This window comes from Heterodontus francisci, chromosome 42 (assembly GCF_036365525.1).
Source record: "Heterodontus francisci isolate sHetFra1 chromosome 42, sHetFra1.hap1, whole genome shotgun sequence".
NCBI classification, from domain to species: domain Eukaryota; kingdom Metazoa; phylum Chordata; class Chondrichthyes; order Heterodontiformes; family Heterodontidae; genus Heterodontus; species Heterodontus francisci.
In genome coordinates this window covers 30525290-30551200 of record NC_090412.1, presented here as the reverse complement: position 1 = coordinate 30551200, position 25911 = coordinate 30525290, and the positions used below count along the sequence as shown (strand labels likewise).

Here is a 25911-nt window from a genome sequence, read left to right as displayed (position 1 = left end):
CATTCAATAGATCACCTTATTTGTACATTTCATCCAAGAACTCGAATAGAAGATCCAACCCGTCATCAGTTTTTAACTGACAGGGAGGCAGCTCACAAAGCATTTAACTTTTGTTTTAATTCTGGTCCAAAGCAACGCCAAGACCATACCTTGTTTCCTTTCTCATCGGACCCAACCCATGTCCACATATCCACTTAATTCTTCCACTGGTCATTTTTTATACTTACTTGTTTCGTGGGTTGTGGGCATCACTGGAAAGGCCAGTATTTGTTGCCTATCCCTAATTCCCCTTGGAAATGTGGTGGTGAGCTGCCTTCTTGAACCTCTACAGTCTATCTGGTGTACATCCACAGTGCTGTTAGACAGGGAATTCCAGGATGCCAATCTAGCAACAGTGATGGAACAGCGATATATTCCCAAGTCAGGATGGTGTGTGGCTTGGAGGGCACCTTGCAGATGGTGATGTTCCCATGCATCTGCTGCCCTTTTCCTTCTAGGTGGAAGAAGTCGCGCATTTGGAAGGCCCTGTTGGAGGGGGCATGTTGAGTTGCTGCAGTGCAACTTGTAGCTGGAACACTCTGCTGCTACTGTCCGTCCCCAGTGGAGGGAGTAAATGCTTAAGTTTGTGTTTGGGGTGTCGATCAAGTGTGCTGCTTTATCCTGGATGGTTTGCACTTTCGGAGTGTTGTTGAAGCTGCATTCATCCAGGAAAGTAGACAATATTCTATCACACTCTTGATTTGCGCCTTGTAGATGGTGGACAGGTTTTCGGGAGTCAGGAGGTCCCTGGGATGACGGAGTTATCCTATGATGAGAGGCTAAGTAAATTGGCCCCATGCTCTCTGGAGTTGAGAAGAATGAGAGGCAATCTCACGGAAACATACAAGATTCTGAATGGACTGGATAGAGCAGACACAGAGATTGTTTTCACTGGTTGGGGAATCGATAACAAGGGGCACTGTCTCAGGATTAGCAGCTGATCATTTAGAACTGAGATAAGGAAAAATTACTTCACTCAAAGGGTTGAGAGTCTTTGGAATTCTCTACCCCAGAGGGTTGTGCATGCTCCATCGTTGAATACATTTAAGGCTGGGATAGGCAGATTTTTGGTCTCTCAGGGAATCAAGGGTAAAGGCGAGCGGGAGGGAAAGTGAAGTTGAAGCCTAAGATTATCCATGAATGTACTGAATGGTGGAGCAGGCTCGATGGGCCATATGGTCTACTCCTGCTCCAATTTCTTGTGTTCTTGTGGCACTGTACATTGTATAATCATCACCGAACATTCTCACTTCTGATTTTATAATGGAAGGATGGTCATTGATGAAGCAGCTTAAGATGGTTGAGCCTAGGATACGACTCTAAGGAGCTCCTGCAGTGAGGTCCTGGAACTGAGATTATTGAACTCAAACAACCACAACCATCCTCCTTCGTGCTCGGTGTGACTCAAATGTGATGAAGGTGCTTCCATTTTTGATATATTTTTTAAGGACTTGTCCTGGAAAAATCCTGGGGAAAATTGATGTACAGAGAAATTTGGGTGTTCAGGTCCATTGTTCCCTGAAGGTGGTAACGCAGGTCAATAGAGTGGTCAAGAAGGCATACGGCATGCTTTCCTTCATCGGACGGGGTATTGAGTACAAGAGTTGGCAGGTCATGTTACAGTTGTATAGGACTTTGGTTCGGCCACATTTGGAATACTGCGTGCAGTTCTGGTCGCCACATTACCAAAAGGATGTGGATGCTTTGGAGAGGGTGCAGAGGAGATTCACCAGGATGTTGCCTGGTATGGAGGGCGCTAGCTATGAAGAGAGGTTGAGTAGATTAGGATTATTTTCATTAGAAAGACAGAGGTTGAGGGGGGACCTGATTGAGGTGTACAAAATCATGAGCGGTATAGACAGGGTGGATAGCAAGAAGCTTTTTCCCAGAGTGGGGGATTCAATTACTAGGGGACACGAGTTCAAAGTGAAAGGGGAAAAGTTTAGGGGGGATATGCGTGGAAAGTGCTTTACGCAGAGGGTGGTGGGTGCCTGGAATGCATTGCCAGTGGAGGTGGTAGACGCGGGCACGATAGCGTCTTTTAAGATGTATCTAGACAGATACATGAATGGGCAGGAAGTAAAGAGATACAGACCCTTAGAAAATAGGCGACAGGTTTAGATAGTGGATTTGGATCGGCGTAGGCTTGGAGGGCCGAAGGGCCTGTTCCTGTGCTGTAATTTTCTTTGTTCTTTGTTCTCTTTGTGCTCAAAAGACTGGAAATACCTGAGGCGATGCTTGACTTATATTTTTTTAAAGAGTCACTGGATGGACACTTGAGACTTTGTTTAAAATAGCATTTACTGGAAGTCACATGTCTTAAGCTAGCTAACCATCAAAGGCCTTGCTGACTGTTGCAATTGTTTACAGAGTATTCAGATGTCTAGATTTATGGTGGTCAGGAGTTGGTTTCATTTTGAACTGTTTGAATGGACAGTTGGGATGTCAGCCTGCTAAGAGAGAGAGGTCACCAGTTCATCCTGTTCCACCTCTTTGAGAACTCTGAGAATCCAGCGTATGAACTGGAGACACTAATGCAGCATTTCTCCTGAGAAGTTTCTGCAAGACTTTCTCTTCACATCTACTGAATGAACTGCTTCTGAAAAGATCCCAGTGACAACTGCATGTGACGTGTGGCCCCCGTCGACATGTATCCAGACCAACTGGAATATTCCACATCTTATCCTTTTTCTCGAAGAATTAGCAAGTATTTGGCCATAGTGTTTTTTTTTGTTTTGTTGTAAAGTTTTTCTCTGCAGAGAAAACATCTTTATTTTTCCTTTAACTGGTGTGTGTTGTGTGTGTTGGGTTATTTCGAAAGCAATGTATTTATACTTTCATATTTCAACCTGTGTGTGTTAATAAGCTTTGCATCTTTATGAAATAAATCTTGTTTTAAAATAAATTAATAATTCTGTTGATTATTCAAGAAACTTTGCTGGCAGATATGTATTCTGAAACTAAAATAGATGAAGTATATAATTGTCTGTATCGGTAACTCGGTAAAACATTTAAATATATGTTGTGACCTGTGGAGAAGTGGAACTAGAGAAAGACAGTGCACTCCTCCATCCTCGGTCATAACATCAACCAGTGGAGAGTTTTCCCCGATTCCCACTAACTTCAATTTGACTAGGGCTCCTTGATGTCACACTCGGTCAAATGCTGTCTCGATATCAGGGGCAATCACTTTCAACTCACCTGGTCATATGGTTCAGATTCCGAGAACATTGGAGGGTAATCAAAGCCCAACAATTTAGACTTGTTTTCGGCCATTTCTAATCATTGCTGCTAGGATTGTAGATTTTTGTCTTTTTTTCGAATGTCTCCGGAAAATGTAGAGCATGTGCAGAGCGATCGCCGGCGTCATCATTGCGTTTACCAGCCTGCCATTCTATGTCCGTGCATGTGTGCATCAATGTCACCATGTAATGACGTCAAAAGTAATAACATCAGAGAGTTGCTTCACCCCTCAATGGCCGTGATCGCAATCCCTATCCCTCTAACTGTATCCCGCTCCCCCCCCCCAACCCCCAATCGGCACCTCAGTCACCTCTTTTCTTCCCCACTCTCTCCCACTTTTCACTCCTGTGCCTGCCTGATCGCCGCTCCCAGCTCTTTGGCGCTCCATCCCGCCTCGGTGCTCGTACCTCACTGGCTGCCCCAACCCCCATCCCCTCGCCACCACCACCCCCGAGCCCCGCCCCTTCTCTGGGTGGCGAGGTGGGGTGAAAGCAGCGGGAGGGAACAGTGAGCAGATGGGTGCGGGATCGAATGATGAAATGGAGTGGCAAGAAGTTGCGAGTGGCAGGAAGTAGTTGTGGGAGGGAGCGGCTAAGAGAAGCAGAGATTGCAGGACGGAATGGTATATTGTTGCCGGAGGTTGGAGGCGGTGATCACGGCCATTGAAGGGTGAGGCGGTTTGGGTTCGATTGTTTTTGTTGTGTTAAATTGAGCAGTACCATTTTTATTACTGGCAGGTGCCTGAGCCGTCGTAAACAGTGACCTTTCAGTCCAGTCTGCATTTGCACATGTGCCCATAGTGCGCCATCTAGTGGTTGCACTGTCAGAAAACGCAGCCTTTTTTTCATCACCTTGGACCTTCACCTTGAAGTAACTCTTCTCTGTTACTATATTCTGCTCTGAAAAGCCAGTTGGTGAAGAATATTACTAGAACTAATCTTTACTCAGTTTTACATTAATTTACAGAGTTAAGCATTGCAAGTATACACCTCTTCACTCAACCACACCACAGTTTCAATACGCGCCTCTTTCTTTGTGCTCAAGTGAAGCCCCAGTTAATGCCCACTCCCTGCACAAAATTAAACACAATTAATATTCAATTATCACTTACCTCAGTTGCTGTATTTTACAGTCTGGATTCCTCAAAGCTGCAGATAGTATTTCCACTCCTGAATCTCCCATTTTATTATAACTTAGGTTCAGAACCATCAGTGACCGGTTTCTATTGACAGCGGAGATGATATCTTTGATATAAGAAGCTGTGAGTGCGTTATTACAAAGCCTTTGATCAGAGAAAGAGAAATACCAGGAATCACAGTAAAGTCCAGTGTTTATTAAGAATGCCACTACTGATGCTAATAATAATGTTTATCGATAACACTATTATTTACACTGGTAATAATGTGCAGTGTTAGACATCCAATTAATATAGACACAATCTCTCACAGTCTGGTACTTACTGCAGTTCCTGTATTTTACAGTACGGGTTCCTCAGAGCTGCAGACAGTATTTTCACACCTGAATCTTCCAGTTTATTTTCACTCAGGTTCAAAACTGTCAGTGACTGGTTTGTGCTGAGAGCGGAGGTGAGATCTTCGATACAAGAAGCTGTGAGATTGTTTTCTTCCAGACTAGGAACAAAGATGGAGAATTAACAGGAAATCAGAATAAATCCACATTGTTTCTTGGTAACACCATTACTGACACTAATAATATTTCACAGTGCTTATTAAAAATGATATTACTGATATTAAGAATAATACAGTGTCAGATTCCCAGTTATTATTAACACAATCTCACACAGTCTGGTACTTACCACAGTTTCTGAATTTTACAGCCCGGGTTTTTTATAGCCACAGACAGTAGTTTCACTCCTGAATCTCCCAGCTCAAGTCCCAGTAGTCTAAACACAAACCGACAGAGAATGACAAACAAAATGAATCAAACCCTGGACCTGATACAATTCACTTTCTTGTTGAATGTTACAGTAAAGACTGAAAAATACTTGAGGAAATTAACAACCAGATTTTCCTGTCACTGACAATGAATCTCACGCTGTGGAATTCCTCATATATTCAGGAGATGTCAATAGAAATCAAAGAGGGACGGAACAGGGCAGAAGGTGTGATGAGTTGTTGTTTATTACAGTGTGTTCTTGTTGCTCTAAATGACAGTATTTGTATAAAGTATTGCTTGGGGAAATAAATCTATTATGTTATTAAATTAATTAGATAAATCACTTAATTATTACATGATTGGTAATTGTTTTAAAAGACCTAATTACCTTTATTCAGGTTATCAATAAGCAAATTAATGATAAAAGGCTAGAGATGACAGGGCAGGCTACGTGTCAGGACTGTAAGATGTGGGAGTTTGTGGATAGTGAGACTGTCCCGCATTCCCACACCCGCAGGAAATGTCTCCGTCTTCAGTCATTCCAGCTCAGAGTCAATGGGTTGAAATGTGAGTTAGAGACACTCCCAAACATAAGGGAGGGGGAGGAATTTCTTCATACTTTTATCCAGAACACAGTCACAGCTCAAAAAAAAATCACAGGTTCAAGAAGTGTGTGTAATCATTAGGAGCAGCATAGCGATGACCTAGGGGAGTTTGAGAAGGAGGTCCCTAAAACACAGGTCCTGAGGACAAGAAGAAAGACTGTGGGGAGGACAGTCACAATGCAGACCAATGCACTGTGGCTCAGAAGGCTGTCCAACGGGAAAGAGCAGAATAGAATGTGGTAGTGATAAGGGCTTCGATAATTAGAGGGATGGATAGCGTCCTCTGCAGCCATGAATGAGAATACTGTCGGGTGCATTGTCCACAAGGTGGCAGGGTAAGGGATATCGTATGGTGGCAGTAGAGCAATTTGGAAGGGGAGGGAATAATCCGGTTGTCGTGCGAGATGGCAGAACAAACGACATATGTAGGAACCGGGAGGAAATCCTGCTGAAGGAATATCAGGTGTTAGGAGCTAAATTAAAAAGCAGGACCTCAAGGGCAATAATCACTGGATTATTTCCCAAGCCACATGCAAATTGTCAAAGAAATAATCAGATCAGGAGAATTAAAGTGTGGCTAAAGAGCTGGTGTGGGAAGAGAGGTTCCTTTAAATGAAACATTGGTAATGGTACTGGCACAGGAAGGAGTTATAGCAGGTTTACAGACTCCAACTGAACCGGGATGTAACCTGTGTCCTAGTGGAAAGACTAAATAGGGAGGTGGTAAAGGCTGTAAACTAATGAGATGGGGCAGGGTGGGGGGTGGGGGGTCTGGGGTGAGATGGGGAGGGATGAACTGAAATTTAATTTAGACTGAATATAAACAATACAGGAAAGTGAAACATTGGAAAGAAAAAAAAACAAGGGCTTTTTGGGCAGCACAGTGGTGCAGTGGTTAGCACCGCAGCCTCACAGCTCCAGCGACCTAGGTTTACTTCTGTGTGCTGCCTGTGCACAGATTGCAAGTTCTTCCTGTGACCATGTGGGTTTCTGTTGGGTGGTCCGGTTTCCTCGCACAGCCAAAGACTTGCAGGTTGATAGAAAAATTGGCCATAGCAAATTACCCCTGGTATAGGTAGGTGGTAGGAGAATTGAGGGAAGGTGGGAATGTGTTCGGGAATATGGGATTGATATAGGATCAGTATAAATGGGTGGTTGTTGGTTGGTCCAGACTCGGTGGGCTGAAGGACCTGTTTCAGTGCTGTATCTCTCTATGACTTCGAAGGAAAGGAGGTAAATAGAATTATGGAACATGATTGTAAAATGATGGTTAAAAAGAAAGTAAGAGGAAATGATATTACAAATGATTTAAACTTTTCATACAACAATGCAAACGGTGTCTGTAATAAAACAGGGGAACTGGAGGCTATACTACATTGTGAGGAACCATATTAGGGATTACTGAGACATAGCTATGGAAAAATCTGGACTGAGCATTAAACATTGCAGGGTATAAACTACCTGGAAAAGATAGAGAGGAAATTGGAGAGGTGGAGTAGCTGTACTTAATACTGAAAACAATAGCAGTAACAAAAGGTGACACGGCCGTCAGCAAGACAGAAATAGAATCCACAAGGGTAAAGATAAAAGATAATAAAGGATTAACCACATTAACAAGGATAGCCTACGGACCACATAATAGTGGAAGGATGGTGAGGGAGAAGTATACAAAGAAATTGGAGAAATGGATTAAAAAAACATGGAATAATAATCCTGGGGGAATTTCAACTCACATGAGATTAATTGGCCCGAAGAGATATGTAAAGGAAATAAGGAAATGGAGTTCGTACAATGTGTACAAGACTCCTTTCTAACCCAATATGTAAGAAGCTCAACAAGGGAGGATTCCCTACTGGATCGAGTAATGGGAAATGAGCCAGAGCAGATAAAAGAAGTAAAAGTAGGAGAACATCTAGAAAACAGTGAACATTAATATTGTATACTTTAGGATAATAATTGAGAAGGACACAAGTATGATGAAGACCAAGAAATAGATGCAATAGAACAACAATATTGTCAAGCAGTGATGTAGAACAGCAATGGGAAACATTTAAAACCCTGTTCGACATAGTCCAGGAAAAATATATTCTGCTAAAAAGACAAGAACAAGCGAAACACTAATGAGTTACCATGGATGAATAAAGACATCAGATAAAGAAAAATGAGGTCTTTGAAAAAGACAGAAGCTCAGTACATGAGCAGCAGGGGAGAGCATGACAATTAGATTAGAAATAAAAAAAAAGCAGGAGGACAAAAAGGAACAATTAAATTATAAAGGAACAAATCGTAAAATATTTTATCGGCACATAAATACAAAAAGGAAAGTCATGATGGAAATAGTACCAATTAATGATGGCCAGGATCATATCACAACAGGCAACAATGGAGAAAGGGCAGAAATATTAAATAATTACTGTGCTTCAATGTTTACTAGGCAAACAGGATAGGTGGACAGATTAGAAATCAGATAACAGCATTGAAAATAAAAAAGGGGATTTTTTAATAAACTAATCAAATTCAGAGAATAAAATGCCCCTGGTCCAAATGGATTACATCCACACATTTTAAAAGAATCTAGGGGAGAGATAGCCGAGGCATTACTACACATTTTTAATAATTCTATAGAGGAAGGTTTAGTGCCAGATGTCTGGTAGACAGTGAACATGATACCGATATTTAAGAAAGGAGATGGAACATGTAGAGGAATTATCGGCCAGTTGTCTGAACATCAGTGGTACGGAAAATCATGGAATGCATGCTAAAAGTGGGAAAAGAAGAATATCTAGAAATCAAAGACTTAATAATGAACAATCAGCATGAATTAAAAGAGAAAGTCTTGCTTAACCAACCTAGTTGAATTTATTGAAGAGGTGACAAAGTAAATAATGCTAATGCAGTAGATGCAATTTATCCAGATTTTCAAAAAAAGTCTTTGATAAAGTATCACACAACAGACTAATGAATAAGGTCAGAGATTGCAGGATCAGGGAACAAGCAGAATGGACCAAAACAAGAAATGCTGGATTCACTCAGCAGGTCTGGCAGCATCTGTGGAAAGAGAAGCAGAGTTAACGTTTCGGGTCAGTGACCCTTCTGCAGAATGGACAGCTAGCTGGCTTCAAAACAGAAAGCAGAGGGTAGGGATAAAGAGTTGTTACTCAGAATGGCAGAAGGTGGAAAGTGATGTTCCACAAGGATCAGTGCTGGGATCACTGTTTTCACAATTTATATTAATGATTTAGACTTTGGAATCAAAAACACAATTTTTAAACCTTGAGACTTGGGTTTGGGAGGATGGTTAATCTGAGGATAGCAACGAATTACATGAAGATATTCACAAACTTGCAGAATGGTCATGTAGTCGGGCTTTATTTGTCCTGAGGTGGGACATCCACCCACTTTAGGGAGGAAGAATGGCCTCATTGAGCTGCCAGCCAATCATTGGGCCAGCAGCTCTTAGTCCCAGCAGCTGCACCAGGAGTTGTGGCCACTGCTGGGACTAGAACCGAGCCAAAAACATGGAGCTCGGACTGCAGGTAAGTTGGGTTTGCCTCGCTGGGAGTGATCGGTTGTGCTCTGGCGAGGCAAGGGTGATCATTTTGGGGGAAGGGGGACGTCCTGGGTCCTGGAGTGGTTGGGGAGGCGGGGGCGGCCCTCAATCGGACACCCTGTGGCCGGTTGCCAGGGACTTTCCCCCCCCCCCCCATGGGAAGCGGGTAGGGAAGCAACTCTCACCAGGCAGCCTCTCACGTCTCCAGCACACCCGTTTGCCATGAGTAAAATACCTGTGGAGGTGGGCAAAGTCCCTTAAGTGGCTGTTAAGTGATCACTTAAGGGCCTTGTTTGGCCTTGTGCGGGTGGACCCTTTTTCCCCCGCCATTCGTAAAGTGGGACGGAGGCGGGAGTGGGTTGGCAAGGCCTCCCGGAGCCTCCCACTCTATTTTACGCAACCACCACGCCACCACTCGGCTCGCTGGGATCGTGTAAAATTCTGGCAAATGCACTTGTGGGGGAGTGTAAAACTAGAGGTCTTCAATGTAAGATAGCCACCCACAAATCAAACAGCGAATTCAGATTTGTGTGTCCTGTATGATGTGTTACCTCCCTGGTGCTAGGGTAAAGGATATCATGGACAACATTCTGCAAGGGGAAGAGGGTGTACCAGAAGTTGTGGTGCACATCGGTACCAACGAAATAGAGAGGGCAGGTATTGAGGTCCTACAGTCTGATTTTCAGGATCTCGGGAGGAAATTAAAAAGTAGGACCTCAAAGTTAGGAATCTCTGGCTTACGCCCAGTGTCACGCACCAGTGAGAGTAGGAAGATAGGGAGGATCAATGCCTGGCTCGAGACATGATGCAAGAGGGCTTCAGATTATTGGGATATTGGGATCTGAGGCAGGAGTCACCTATTAAAAGGGTTTCACCTCAGCAGGGCTGGGACCAATGTCCTTGTGGGAAAGTTCATTAGTGTGGTTGGAGAGGCTTTAAACTAAATTGGTGGGGGCACAGGCAACACCATATAAAGTAGAAAAGTGTAGAATAAGGTGATTAAAGTAGTGAGTGTGTCGGATAGTACGAGAGAAGGAAGTAGTACCATATTAAATAGGAGCTGACTAAGGACAGTAGGGAATACAGGTTCAGAATGCATGTTCAGAAATGTAAAGTGTGGTGAATAAGGTTGATGAGCTACAAGCACTAACACCTGTGTGGGAATATAATGTACTGGCAATAACGGAAACGTGGCTTAAAAATGGTGAGGGCGGGACACACCTCTTCACGGATACAAAGTGTTCAGAAAAGTTAGCGAAGGAGAAAAGGGAGGTGTGCAGCAGTACTGATTAGGGAAGACATTGTAGTGTTGGAAAGAGAGGATGATCTTCAGGGAGAAAGGATAGAATACATTTGGTTAGAGTTGAGAGAAAAAAGGATGTGATCACACGACTGTGGGTAATCTACAGGCCTCAGAATAGTGATAGAGAGAAATAAAGGAGCAAATCTGCAAGGAAATCACAGAGATGTGTGAGAACTATAGAGTGGTGATATTGGGAGAACTTCAATTGCCCAAATATCGATTGGGATAATGTTACAGTAAAGGAAAAGGAGGGATTAGGAATTTCTGAAAGTTTTCAGGTGAGCTTCCTTGACCAGTATGTTCTCTTCAACTAGGAAGGAGGGATTGGTGGATCTGATATTGAGGAATGAGGTGGACCAAGTATCTGTGGAGGAACACTTGGGGAAGAGTGATCATTGTATCATAGGTTTAAGATTGGACATGGAGAAGAGCAAGAAACAATCTAAAGTAGTGAAAGATGGACAAGTTCAATGTGATGAGAGCGGATCTAGCCAGGGCAAAATGGAACCAAAGACTAATGGAAAAAACGGTAACAGAACAATGGATGATCTTTGAGGAGGAGATGTTTCAGGTACAGGTTCAGTACATTCCAACATGGTTAAAAGTTAGTGGAACCAAAGCCAGGACTCCTGAGATAATGAACGAGATAGAGAATATACTGAAACAAGAAAAGGGTGTAAGATGCATGTCAGCTGGATTCTTCATGAGAGAACCAGGACAAATACACCAAGCTGAAAGGGGAAGTGAAGAGCAAAATAAGACCGGCAAAGAGAGAATATGAGAATAGAATGGTGGTTAATATAAAAGGAAATCCAAAAATGTTCTACCGGCATGTAAATGGTAAGCGGGTAGTCAGAGGCAGGGTGGCGTCTATTAGTAACTAAGAAGGTGATATATGCTTAGAGGCACAGGGCAAGGTTAAAATGCCTAATGAGTACTTTGTATTGGTGTCTGCTAAGGAAGGTAATGCTGACAGAATAGCTGTAGAGGTAGAGATGCTGGAGGTAATGGTTGAGTAAACGTTTCTAGGCCGGATGGACTGGAAAGGTTGGCTTTGCTTGGAGTGGAGATGTCGTCTGGTCCGGATGCCTTGCATCCCAGGTTGCTAAGGGAAGTGGGGTGGAGATAGCAGAAGGGCTTGTCATAATCTTCCAATCTTCCCTAGATACAGGGGAGGTGCCAGAGGATTGGAAAGTGGTAAATATGACACACTGACTCAAAATAGGGTGCAAGGACATTCGTAGTAACTGCAGGACGGGCAGTTTAACATCAGTGGTGGGTAAGGTTTTAGAAACAATAATCAGGGAAAAAACATTGATCAGCACTTGGATAGGTTTATGTTAATTAAGGAAAGCCAGAATAGATTTGTAAAATCTATGAGTCGTGTTGTTTTTCAGAGTGGAAGATGGCAGACATTAGTCAGTACTGGGACCATTGCTTTTTTGATATATACAAATGACTTGCATACTGGAATACAGAGTAGAATTTCAAAATGTGCCAATGATACCAAACTTGGAAATGCGGCAAACAGTGAAAACCAGGAGGTAAAAGGAAGGGACGAATTTAAAATGAAATGTGAAAGGGAAATCGTGTTTGACAAATTTATTTGAGTTCTTTGAGGATGTAACAAGCAGGGTGGATAAAGGGGAAACAGTGGATGCAGTGTATTTAGATTTCCAAAAGTTATTCGATAAAGTGCCACATAAAAGATTATTGCATCTGATAAGAGCTCCTTTTGTTGGAGGTGATATATTAGCAAGGATAGAGGACGGGCTAACTCTCAGGAAACAGCGAGTTGGGATAAATGGGTAATTTTCAGATGGTAAACTGTAACTAGTGGAATGCCACAGGGATCAGTGCTGATGCCTGAACTACTTACAATCTATATTAGTGACTTAGATAAAGAGACCAAATGTATTGAGACAAATTTGCTAACAATATGCATATAGGTATGAAAGCAAGTTGTGAGGAGTCTGCAAAGGAATATCGACAAATTAAGTGAGTGGGCAATAACTTGGCAGATGGTGTATCATGTGGAAAAACGTGAGGTTGTCCACTTCAGCAGGAATAAAATTATTTACATGGAGAGAGACCGCAGAATGCTGTGGTCCAGAGGGACCTGGGTGACAGTGGACACGACTGGCAAAAAGTCAGCATGCAGGTAGACCAAGTAATTAGGAAGGCAAATGAATGTTGGCCTTCATTGCAAGTGGGATGGAGTGTAAAAATAGGCAAGACTTGCTGCAACTGTACAGGACACTGTTCAGTCTGCATCTAGAGTACTGTGTGCAGTTTTGGTCACCTTATTTAAGGAGGGACGCACATGCATTGGAAGTAGTTCAGAGAATGTCACAAGGCTGATTCCTGGAATGAGGGGTTTGTCTGATAAGGAAAGGTTGAGTAAGTTGGGTGTATTCTCATTGGAGTTTAGAAGATTGAGATGTGATCTCATTGTAAAGTATAAGAATGTGAGGGGGCTTGACAGGGTATATGCTGAGAAAATGAATCTAGAAGTGGGGGTGGGGGGGGCGGTCAGTGGGCACAGTTTCAAACCAAGGGGCCTCCCATTTAAGACAGAGATGAGGAGGAACTTCTTCTCAGAGGGTTGTTAGTGTTGGAATTCTCTTTCTCAGAGAGCAGTGGAGGTTGGATCACTGAACATATTGAAGACTGAGTTAGACAGATTATTTTATTGACAAGGGAGTCAAGCTTTATTGGGGGCAGGCAGGAAAGTGGAGTTAAGGTCACAATTAGATCAGTCATGATTTTACTGAATGGTGGAAAAGGCTCGAGGGGCGAAATGGCCTACTCCTGCTCCTATTTCTAATGTTCTTCCGAGGATGATACCAATCGACTGCGTCAGGACATTGATAGGCTCGCAGAATTGGCAGAAAAATAGCAGATGGAATGTATAACAGAGAAGTGTGAGGTGATGCATTTGGCAGAAGGGATAGGGAGAGTTAACACAGGCTTAATGGCACATTTTCAGAGTGTGCAGGAACAGAGGGACCTGGGGGTTCATGAGCATGGGCCTTTGAACATGGCAGGACATATTGGGAGAGTAGTTCGCAAAGTTTCTGGGATCTTGGGCTTCACAAATAGAAGTATTGAGTACAAAAGCAGGGAAGTTATGTAGAACCTTTATAAAGCTCTGGTTAGATCACAATTGGAGTATTAAGTCCATTTTTTCTCACCACACATTAGGAAGGATTTGAGGGCCCCTGAGAAGGTTCAGTAGAGATTTAGCAGAACAGTTCATGGGATGGGGAATTTTAGCTACAAGGTTAGATTGGAAAATCTGGGGTCCTCCTTACATGTGACTTAGGAGCAGGTGTAGGCCACTCGGCCCCTGGAGACTGCTCCGCCATTCAATGAAATCATGGCGGATATCCTGCCTACCGCCAATAACCTTTCACCCACCCACCCCAACCCCAACCCTGCGTATCAAGAATCAATCTACCTCAGCCTTAAAAATATTCTAAGACTACTTCTACCACCTTTTGAGAAAGTTCCAAAGAGTCACGACCCTCAGAGAAAATAATTCCTCCTCATCTCAGTCTTAAATGGGCGACCCCTTATTGTTAAACAGTGACCCCTGGTTCTAGATTCTCCCACAAGAGGAAACATCCTTTCCACATCCACCCTGTTAAGACCCTTCAGAATCTTATATGTTTCAATCAAGTTGCCTCTTACTCTTCTAAATTCCAGCGGATACAAGACTAGCCTGTCCAACCTTTTCTCATAAGCAACCCACTCATTCCAGGTATTAGTGTAGCAAACCTTCTTTGAACAGCTTCCAATGCATTTACATCCTTCCTTAAATAAGGAGACCAGTACTGTGCACAGTACTCCAGATGTGGTCTCAAAAATGGCCTATATAACTGAAGTACAACCTCCCTACTTTTGTATTCAATTCCTCTCGCAATTAACAATAACATTCTGTGAGCTTTCCTAATTACTTGCTGTACCTGTATACTAAACTTTTGTGATTCATGCACGAGGACACCCAGATCCCTCTGCATCTCCGAGCTCTGCAATCTCTCACAATTTAGATAATATGCTTCTTTCATTCTTTCTGCCAAAATGGACAATTTCAGAATCACAGAATTTATATAGTGCAGAAGGAGGCCATTCAGCCCATCGGGTCTGCACTGGCCCTCTGAATGAGCAATTCACTTAATGCCATCCCCCTGCAAAACTATCCTTTCAACTATTCCCTTTTGAAAGTTATGTTTAAATCTGCTTTCTTTACTGCTGTCATTTCAGGCAGTGCAATCCAGATCACAGCAAATGGCTGTGTAAAAAGATTCTCCTCACCTTCCCCTTGATTCTGTTGCCAATTATCTTAAACCTGCGTTTTCTGGTTATTGCCCCTCCTGCCAGTGGAAACAGTTTCTCCCGATCTACTCTATCAAAACACTTCATGTTAGTAAGACTAAAAAATAGGAAAATTGTAATCAAGAGAGCCTGTAGCTCACTGGGCTAGTGATTCAAAATCCAGTCCCACAGCAGTTCTTAAAGGGCTGTAGCTTATTACAGAAGGGGAAGTTTACATTGTACATAATGGCACAGTGGAGACATGTGGGCAGCACTATACCCTTTGATGTTAAAGAGTTGGAGTTTGTGCAGGAAGTGCACTAAAGGAGGGTGGTTCTACTTGAGGGATTGAGTGTCAACCTTCAGGAAAAGCACAGTCGGCAGCTGCATGAAGGGAGGTTGTCAATTGAGCCAAAGTAATTCCCCAGGTGTCTCGAATATGGCTGCAAATGAGGACGAGGTATGTTGGCGTCGAGAGAAGGTGAAAGTAAATGTCCTTTTCATGATTACATGCTTTCCTTGTCTGGTCCACCAATCACTGCACAAACCTAAGCTGGGAACCATATGCCTGTAGGATTTTGGACTTTTTAAAGGATTAATTGCCTGCTAAAGGAGCTAAGTTTACTTCAGGGTATTAATTTAACAAAGGAACTGCTAAATAGACTGATCAACAGAATGATGGTAAGGGTGACTGCATTTGAAATGTCTTATTCAACAGACTGTCTGGAAAGTTAAAGATAAGACAGTTGCAAGGTCTTGAAAATCTGTGAGAAGCTGTTGTAAGCATCAGATGTTGTGGTAACAATCTGTTTTAAACTATGAGAAAGAGGGAGAGTGCGTGTAAAAGTACAAACTGTATTTTTGCCAACAAGATAATAAAACCAGGATTTTAGCGAGTTCAAGTAGACAGTCCATGAGGAGATCACGAAAACAATCCAGCAGAAAACCACACGGGATGTCGGTGGAGAATTAGGACTGAATTTTATCAGCAGCAAAGAAATCCTGCCGCCAGGAGACCTGACCCCATGCCGGTGGGTGATGGGACCTGACCCCGTGCTTGTGGGTGGCAGGACCTGACCCCATGCTGGTGTTGGTGGGACCTGACCACATGCCGGTGGGCGGCAGGAACTTACCCCGTGCTGGTGGGAGATGGGACCTGACCCCGTGCCAGTGGGTGGTGGGACCTGACCCCATGCCAGTGGGTGGTGGGACCTGACCCCCATGCCAGTGGGTGGTGGAACCAGACCCCCATGCCAGTGGGTGGTGGAACCTGACCCCGTGCCAGGACCTGACCCTATGCCGGTGGGTGCTGGGACCTGACCCCGTGCCAGTGGGTGGTGGGACCTGACCCCATGCCAGTGGGTGATGGGACCTGACCCCCATGCCAGTGGGTGGTGGAACCAGACCCCCATGCCAGTGGGTGGTGGAACCTGACCCCGTGCCAGTGGGTAGTGGGACTTGAACCTTTGCCAGTGAGTGGTGGGACCTGACCCTGTGTCAGTGGGTGACGGGATCTGACCCCGTGCCAGTGGGTGGTGGGACCCGACCCCGTGCCAGTGGGTGGCAGGACCCTGGGCCAGCATTTTAACAGCAGTGGCCAATTCAGACTTTAACTCTTTAACTCCGCCGGAGCCCGGCAGGCAGGCCTCGGTGATCGGGAGGAAGGGGAAATTCCTCTTCCATCATTGGTGCTGCAGCCACGAGGGTGACCACTGTGGGCAGGAGGCCTCTTCATGGACCATGGAGCAGCCATAAAGGAGGATTTACCTGGAGCTCTCCCCATATCAGTGGGGGTGGGAGGTGCCTCTTCATTGGGCGCTTAATTGCCTCAATTGGCTGCCTGGTGGGTGGCAGTGCCACTGAGGTTCCCGCTGCTGGTAAAATGCCGTGGCACCAGGAAGATGTTGGACCCCACACCCCTCCTCCCCTCACTGCCCAATACCACCATCATTTTCCCATCCCTCCTGCCTCCCAGCCCGGATCCAACGGGCTGGTAAAATCCAACATTTAATCTCTAAGTCTCCTGCAGCAGAGGAATTGGTCATTCTGAGTTTTGAGGAGTACTTCTAATTCAGCTTATGTGAATCTCTGTCTTTAAAATGTTTGTACTTTAATGTTAATAAAGGTAATCAGTTAAAGTCACTACGGTAAAGAGTTAAAACAAAAACATCCCCTGGAAGTATTGTTCCCACAATCATTTCCCATTTTCCCATAGTATACTCCATTTGACAGATCTTTGCCCACTCACTTAACCTATCTATATCCCTTTGTAGCGCCTATATCCTCTTCACAACTTACTTTCCTACCTATCTTTGTGCCATCAGCAAATTTCATAAAAATATCTTCGGTCCCTTCATCCAAGTCATTTATATAAATTGTGAAAAGTTGAGGTCCCATCGCTGATCCCTGTGGCAAACCACTCATTACATTTTGCGAACCAGAAAATGACCTATTTCTTCCTGCTTTCTGTTTCCTCTTGGCTCGCCAATCTTCTACCCATGCCAATATGTTACCCTCTACACCATGAGCTTTTATTTTCCACAATAACCTTTGATGTGGCACCTTATGTTATTATCTCCTTGCAGAAACGAAGGTTGAGAGGAGATCTGACAGAGGCGTATAAGATTATAACAGGTTTAGATAAGATAGACAAAGAAAATCTGTTCACATTAGCAGAGAGTAAAAATTTCAGATTTTAAGCAAGAGATACAGGGGGTATGTGAGGCAGAACTTTACTTTCCACAGCGAGTAGTAATGACTTGGAACTCACTGCCTATGAGGGTGGAGGAAGTGAAGATGATCCATGATTGCAAAAGGGAATTTGATACATACTTGAGGGAAATAAACCAGCAGGGCTATGGGGAGAGAGCGAGGGAATGGGACTGACTGAATTGCTATACAGAGAGCTGGGATGCACTCAATGGGTCGAATAGCCTCCTTCTGTGACAGAATGACTCTATTTTTTTTTTAGAATATTACAGCGCAGTACAGGCCCTTCGGCCCTCGATGTTGCGCCGAGCTGTGAAACCATCTGACCTACACTATTCCATTTTCATCCATGTGTCTATCCAATGTCCACTTAAATGCCCTTAAAGTTGGCGAATCTACTACTGTTGCAGGCAGGGCATTCCACGCCCTTACTACTCTCTGAGTAAAGAAACTACCTCTCACATCTGTCCTATATCTATCACCCCTCAACTTAAAGCTATGTCCCCTCGTGTTTGCCATCACCATCCGAGGAAAAAGGCTCTCACTATCCACCCTGTCCAGCCCTCTGATTATCTTATATGTCTCTATTAAGTCACCTCTTCTCCTCCTTCTCTCTAATGAAAACAACCTCAAGTCCCTCAGCCTTTCCTCGTAAGACCTTCCCTCCATACCAGGCAACATCCTAGTAAATCTCCTCTGCACCTTTTCCAAAGCTTCCACATCCTTCCTATAATGCGGTGACCAGAACTGCACGCAATACTCCAGGTACGGTCTCACCAGAGTTCTGTACAGCTGCAGCATGACCTCGTGGCTCCTAAACTCGATCCCCCTACTAATAAATGCCTTCTTAACAGCTCTATTAACCTGGTTAGCAACCAATCTATGATAAGATTGTGGAACCCGCTAGTTAAAATGGTGGATGTGGAAAATATTTGACATTAACTTTCTGTACTGCTGGTTTATATTTTATATTTACATTCTGCTGTCCAGCCTTACTAAAGATGATTTATTGTAATTAGATTATCAGACCCTTTCAGTGATCTGTATTTACTGATTCCATACAGATTGTAAAATCCCTAATGGTTCACAAAGATCCATTTTAGATTTTCCAGTCCTGATGGTAATACTAAACAATCCTCTTATTATTTGTCATCGTTGTGTTGAATCTGTTTCTGTCTGATTTAATTGAACTGTTTCTTTCCCTTCATTATGGAGCAACAACACAAACTGTGGCTGTTCTCCAATTCACCCAACAGTTAGAGACAAATAAAGAGTTACCTCAACTCCTGGCATTTGTGCAGTATGGGTCCCAGCCGCTGGAGTCCTTCAAATGGAATGCGGCAGAACTTCAGATGGAGTCCTTTGAAAGTATCAGAACATCCTATAACGTAAGACAGGACGGCACAGTCAATCAATTCCAATTTCCTAAATGTAAGTATTTCCATAGATCCCACTGTGTCCTGAACAAGAGCTTTATTCTGAGACTCAAACAGGTAGTGCAATGTGTTCAGGAGGTTCCTTTCTCTATCTTCACTCTCGATGTTTCCAGTCTCTCCTTCAACCGTCTCCTTCACCCAGTCAATCACTCGGCAGGTTTTTTGATGCAGAAATGGACCCAGAAACTCCTCCAGGGGTCGAGCTGCATGTGGGGAGGAAAGACCAGCAACAAAACGGAGAAATATCTCAAATCTCCCATCCTTCTTCCTGTGAGCTTTACTGAGAAGATTCCGAATGTCCCCGCGACCTGCAGTCAGGAACTGTACAAGTGCAGCGACAAACTCTTGAATGGTGAGATGCGGGAATGTGTAAACCACACTCTGGGCAGAATCATCTCTCTCCAAAAGTTCCATCAGGAATCCAGACAGGAATTGGGAAGGTTGCAGATTGTACTCGATCAAATCTTCATTTCTAAACACAATCTTCTTCCTGGAGACTCCTGTGAAGGCCATCTCACCGATCTTCAGTAACACATCACGGGGGGTTTCAATCTCTCGGCCATGGTTTTTCAGAATGTTGTAAATATAGTAGGAATACAGCTGGGTGATGGTCTTGGGAACTTGCTGCTGTTTCCTGTCTGTTTGTGTAAAGAAGGGACCCAGTGACAGACAGAGGATCCAGCAGTAGGAAGGGTTGTAGCACATGGTGTACAGGATCTCATTCTCCTCCACGTGATTGAAAACAGCTGCTGCCACCGTCTGATCTTCAAAAAACCTGTTGAAATATTCCTTCCGTTCATCACCAACAAATCCCAGGATTTCAGCCCAGACACTGATCTCAGCCTTTTCCAATAAATGTAATGCAGTGGGGCGACTGGTCACTAGCACTGAACATCCTGGGAGCAGCTTGTGCTGTATTAAACTGTACACAATGTCAGACACTTCACAGCAGCATTCGGGATCTGTGCACATGTACTGAGGTTCTGTATTTCTCCAATCATCACGAAAATCGATCATGTCCTTAAATTCATCCAAACCATCAAATATAAAAAGCAATCCCTCTGGATTCTTCCAGAGCTCTCCCAGAACATTCTCAAAGTAAGGATACAGATCCAGTATTAGATTCCTCAGGTTTATTCTACCGTTAATTGTGTTCAAATCTCGGAATTTAAAACTGAAAACAAATTGAAAGTGTGGGTATATTTTCCCAGTGGCCCAATCATAAACAATCTTTTGTACCATTGTTGTTTTTCCAATTCCTGGGACTCCACTCATTGCTGCTGAACTCCCAGATTTGGATTTTCTCCAGGTAAAACTGCTCTGGAATAATTGATCAGTTCGGATTTTTTCCAGTTTTTTCCGGAGATGTTTCTCTCTCCACTCTTCATGGTCTCGGCCTCTTGCCAGCAGTTCATGTTCGACAAGTGTCCGATCTCGAACAGTAGAAATGACCGTTAACTCAGCGTATCGATCAACCAGCTGGAAAATTTTAACCTTCTCCTTTATTAGGATAGTGTTCACTCTCAGTATTTCAGTTTGTACCCGGAGTGTTTCCTTGTGTTTCTGTTGAACATCTTCAATAAGAACAGACAGAAAGTGGTTTTCAATGTTAGCTGCATTGATATAAAAATAACGTCTGAAAAACATTTTATTATTCAATAAATGTTGCAAGATTTAATTCACAGCTTCACTAGAGGTGCCTGTATAAATTAAAACTCAGTTAACAAAAACTTCGCCTGAAAGTGAACAATGGTGAAAAGAAGTTTTAAATCCTGATTTTATTGTCACATTTACAGAACATGGAGATTGCTTCAGAGGTGATATTTTCCCTCTGATGGTTAACATGATCCCGTCTGCCCTGTACGATTAGAAATCTCATTACAAATCCACACGTGATCCTGCTTATACGACAGCAGAGATTCCATTGGATTAATTTTTAAAAACATCAGCAGTGCTTACCTTCTGCAGAAGTGGGTAATAGGGCATTGGACACAAGTGGGTTTTACTGTGAATTGTCGGTAATGCCACTGTTATTGTATCAGACAATGAGCAGTTTATCTGGCTGGACATTGGCTCCCACTTTGGCAACGTATCAATTTAAAAATTCTCACTATTTTCAAATCCCTCCATGGCCTGGACCCTCCCTATCTCTGTAAACACCTCCAGCCTGACAAAACTCTGAGGTCTCTGCGTTCCACCAAGGGTAGAGTAACACAGTTATGTCACTGGACTAGTAAACCAGAGGCCTGGACCACTGATCCGGAGATATGAGTTTCTATACAACCATGGAAGCTGTGGAATGTAAATTTGTTAAGCAAATAAATCGGAGTAAAGCCAGTATCAAGAATGTATGTCGTATCATGAAAACTACGAGATTGTCATGCAAACCCAACTGATACACTCATCTCATTTAAGGAAAGAAATGTGCCGTCCTTATCTAGTCAGGTTCGAGGTGACAGCAGACACGCAACAATGTGATTGACTGTTAACTGCTGGCTGAAATGGCCTGGAAAGCTACTCAGTTCTATCAAATCGGTACAAAACGGTGTAAGCAGTATAAAACCAGACAAACCACCGGGCATCAACCGACACTCCTGACACCACATGCATAACCAGCCCAGTCAACCCTCTAAACTCCTCTTCACCAACATCTTGTGCGAACATTGCGAGAGCTGCACCACACACCAGTCAGGCAACAGCATGAGATATTCCTAATTACAGAAACATAGCTTTCAGCTAACGTTCCAAACGACTCGATCACCATCGCTGGTTATGTCCTGTCAGACTGGCAGGCCATTACCACCTGAAGTGGCAGCACAGCAGTACAGAGTCAGGAGGGAGTGGCCATGGGAGTCCCCAAAAATGACTGCAGACCCCATGAAGTCTCAGGACATCAGATCAGATCAGGGCAAGGAAGCATTCTGCTGATTACTACCGACTGCCCTCAAACAGCTCACAAATCATTACTCCTCCATATTGAACATCACATGGAAGTAGTACAGAGGGTCGGAAGGGCAGAGAACGTATGCTCGGTGGGAAACGTCAAGGTCCAGCATCAAGACTGTCTGTCCAGCTCTACTACTGACTGAGCTGGCCGTGTCCTGAAGGACATAACTACCAGACTGAGCCTGCCGCAGGTAGTGTCAGAACCAACAGGAGCAGAATATCTACTTGGCCTTCTCCTCACCATTCTACCTATCTCAGATGCACCTACCCATGATAATATTGGTAACAGAGACTACTGCACAGTCCTTGTGGAGACAAAGTACTGTCTGCACACTGAGGGCCCCTTCCATCACGTTGTGTGGCACAACCACCATGGTAAATGGGATAGATTCAGAACTGATCTAGCCGCTCAAAACTGAGCATCCATGAGACACTACAGGCCATCAGCAGCAGCAGCAGTGGTGTCTTCCACCACAATCTCCAACCTCATATCCTCGCATATCCCTCACTCTGCCAAGACCATCAATCCAGGGTACCAACCCTGACTCAGTGAGGAGTGTAGAAGAACACGCCAAGAGCAGCAGAAGGCATATATAAAAAAGAAGTGCCAACCTGGTAAGGCTACAACAAAGAACTATATGGATTTGAAACAGAGGAAGCTATGCTGTGTTGGGGGTACTGTCCTGAAGAACTCTTGCAGAAATATCCTGAATCTGAGATTGTTTTTTTTATTATTTTACAGGATGTGTGCCCCGCTGGTTGTGCCAACATTTATTGCCCATCCCTACTTGCCCTTGGAAAGGTGGTGATGAGCTGTCTTCTTCAACCACTGCAGTCTATCTGGTGTAGGTACACCCACCGATGCTCAGTTTGGGTTCTGCCAGTGCCACTCGACTTCTCACCTCAAACATGGACAAAAGAGCAGAATTCAGGAGGTGGGGTGAAAGTGACTGCCCTTGACATCCAGGAAGCATTTGACCGACTGTCTCTTCAAGAAACCCTGGCAAAATTTAAGTCAATGGAAATCACGGGGGCGGGGGTGGGGGGGGGAGGTGCGGAGCTCTCCCCTGGTTGGAGTCATACCTGATACAAAGGAAGATGGCTATGTTTGTTGGAGACCAAACATCTAAGCTCCAGTACATCATTGCAGGAATTCCTCAGGGTAGTGTCCCAGGCTCCACTATTTCAGCTGCTTCATCAATGACCTTCCCTCCATCAAAAGGTCAGAAGTGAAGATGTTCACTGATGATTGTAATCTTCAGCACCATATACAATTCTTCAGATACTGAGATAGTCCGCATCGACATGCAGCAAATTCTGCACAAAAATCAGGCTTGCACAGATAAACAGCAAGTAACATTTGTGCCACACAAGTGCGAGGCAACAACACAAGAACACAGGAAATAGGATCAGAAGTAGACTATATGGCCCATCGAGCCTGCTCTGCCATTCAAGATGAACATGCCTGATCTTGGGTTTCAATTACACTTTCCTGCCTGCTCCCCATATCCCTTGATTCCCTGCGAGACCAAATATCTATCTATCCCTGTCTTAAATATATTCAATGCTGGAGCATCCACTACCCTCTGGGGTGGAGAATTCCAAAGATTTACAACCCTTTGAGTGAAGTAATTCCTCATCTCAGCCCTGAATGATCGTCCCTTATCCCAGGACTGTGTCCACATTCTAGATTCCCAACCAGTGGAAAAATCTATCAGCTTCTACTCTGTCCAGCACTTTCAGAATTTTGTATGACTCAAATAGATCCCCTCTTATTCTTCTAAACACCAGAGAATATTGGCCCAATTTACTCAGCCTCTCATCATAGGACAACCCCCTCATCCCAGGGACCAATCTAGTAAATCTTCATTGCATTGCCTCCAGTGCAAGTGTCTCCTTTCTTAAATGTGGAGTACAAAGCTGCACACAGTTGCGGCCTCAACAAAAACCTGTACAATTTTAGTAAGACTTCTTTATTCCTGTACTCCAATCGCCTTGGAATAAAGGCTAACATGTCATTTGCCTTCCAAATAGCCTGCTACACCTGCATGTTAACTTTATGCATTCCTTATCCGAGCACCCCCATCAACACATACCATTTTCACACCTTTTAAAAAATACTCTGCTTTTCTATTTTTACGACCAAAGTTAACAACTTCATACTTCCTTACATTATACTCTACCTGCCATCCTCTTGCCCACTCACTTAACCTGTCTATATCTCTTTGCGGCATCTTTATGTCCTCCCCGCAGCTGAACCTTCCACTGAGCTTTGTATCATCAGCAAATTCAGATACATTACTCTCTGTCTCTTCAGTTAAGTCATTAATATAGAATGTAAATAACTGATGCTCCAGCACTGATCCTTGCGGCACCCCACTATTCACTGCCTGCTAATTCAAAAAAGCCCCATTTATGCCCACTCTCTGCTTCCTGTCTTTTAACCAATCCTCTATCCATGCTAATCTATTATTCCCAACACCATGAACCCTTGACCATCTCCAACAAAAGAGAATCTAACTATTTCTGCTTTTCATTCAATGACATTACCATCACTGAGCATCGCATTCCCCACCCTGCTCCACCATCAATATTCTGGGGGATACCAATGACCTGAACCTTAACTGGACCAACCATACAAATACTGTGGCTACAAGAACAGGTCAGAGGCTGGAAATTCTGCAGCATGTTACTCACCTTCTGACTTCCCAATGCCTGTCCACCATCCACAAGGCACAAATCAGGAGTGTGATAGAATAATCTCCACTGGGCTGGGATGGCTGCAGCTCCAACTGCACTCAAGCAGCTCGACACTCGATAGGCACCCCATCCACCAGCTTAAACATACACTCCTCTATCAGCAGCAAACAGTGGCAGCAGTGTGTACCAGATACAAGCTGCAGCAACTCGCCAAACCTCTGTCGACAGCACCTTCCAAAGCTACAACTTCTACCATCTGAACGACAAGGGCAGCAGCTGCATGGTGGCATGATCATGAGAAGTGCAAGGATGGAAATACAGAAGCAAACTGAAGAGTTTTGAAAACTGACCGTTCCTTTGAAAAGTGGATAGTATACTGCAAAATGGCCGACGAAGGTTGAGCTGACTTAGCCTGTATATTCAAACTGTCTCACTATCTGTTAAGAACAAAAGGATTTATTCCAGGCTAGGAGGTGTCAATTACATCCAACCTGAAAACATCAACAGACATTCCTGAATAGAATGGGTTCTTCTGAAACAAAGACGTTGTGAAGTAGCCACATCCTGGGCCACTGTGTTGTCGCAAAAGGGAGGGGGGCAGGCGTTTCCTAACAAAGGCTAATGTGAGAGGTTTTTTTTTACTTTAAAGCTAGCTCTTTGGAGAGAGACAGAGAGAGAGACAGAGACAGACAGAGAGAGAGAGATCCCAAGAACATCACCAAAAAGCAGCCCATTCAAGGGCTTTGAAAAGTATCCCAACAAAATCCAAAGAAGGAGCGCTGCTGCAAATTTTATATTTCAACCTGGCGCAGCAGAGAAATAAAAGTGACCACCGCCTCCAGTCTGAAGTCTTAACCACCAGAAAACAGCAAACACCCAGGCCTGCAACTTTAAAGAAACTGTCCTCTGAGAAGATTCAGCAGGTTTACCATGAACCCTGAACACCTACCTCACTTAAAACCACTTACCCTTTTGGTCTTTATGTATCAATTATTGCATGTGTGTGTGTCTGCGTGAGTGAATGCGTGTGTGGCTGCAGTCGCGCATTTCAAAAATGAAATTGTTCAATACGTAATTAGTCTTCTGTTCTAAACCTAAAAGAAAACATGTCACTGTCTGTCTTTTTGACAAATAAAACACAAGGGGTTAAAACCTGAATAACAAAGT

General features: G+C 43.8%; 1 protein-coding gene across 1 annotated transcript in view; it reads right to left on the bottom strand.

The window, feature by feature from the left end:
- LOC137355358 (NACHT, LRR and PYD domains-containing protein 3-like) overlaps nucleotides 1-25911 on the bottom strand; it is a 62291-nt gene that overhangs the window by 4913 nt on the left and 31467 nt on the right. The window contains exons 5-8 of the mRNA XM_068020351.1: nucleotides 18941-20672; nucleotides 5099-5185; nucleotides 4743-4913; nucleotides 4394-4564 (exon numbers count right to left, since the gene is read on the bottom strand). Of these exons, the coding sequence (XP_067876452.1) occupies nucleotides 4394-4564; nucleotides 4743-4913; nucleotides 5099-5185; nucleotides 18941-20672 (2161 nt within the window). The remainder of the gene's footprint in view (nucleotides 1-4393; nucleotides 4565-4742; nucleotides 4914-5098; nucleotides 5186-18940; nucleotides 20673-25911) is intronic.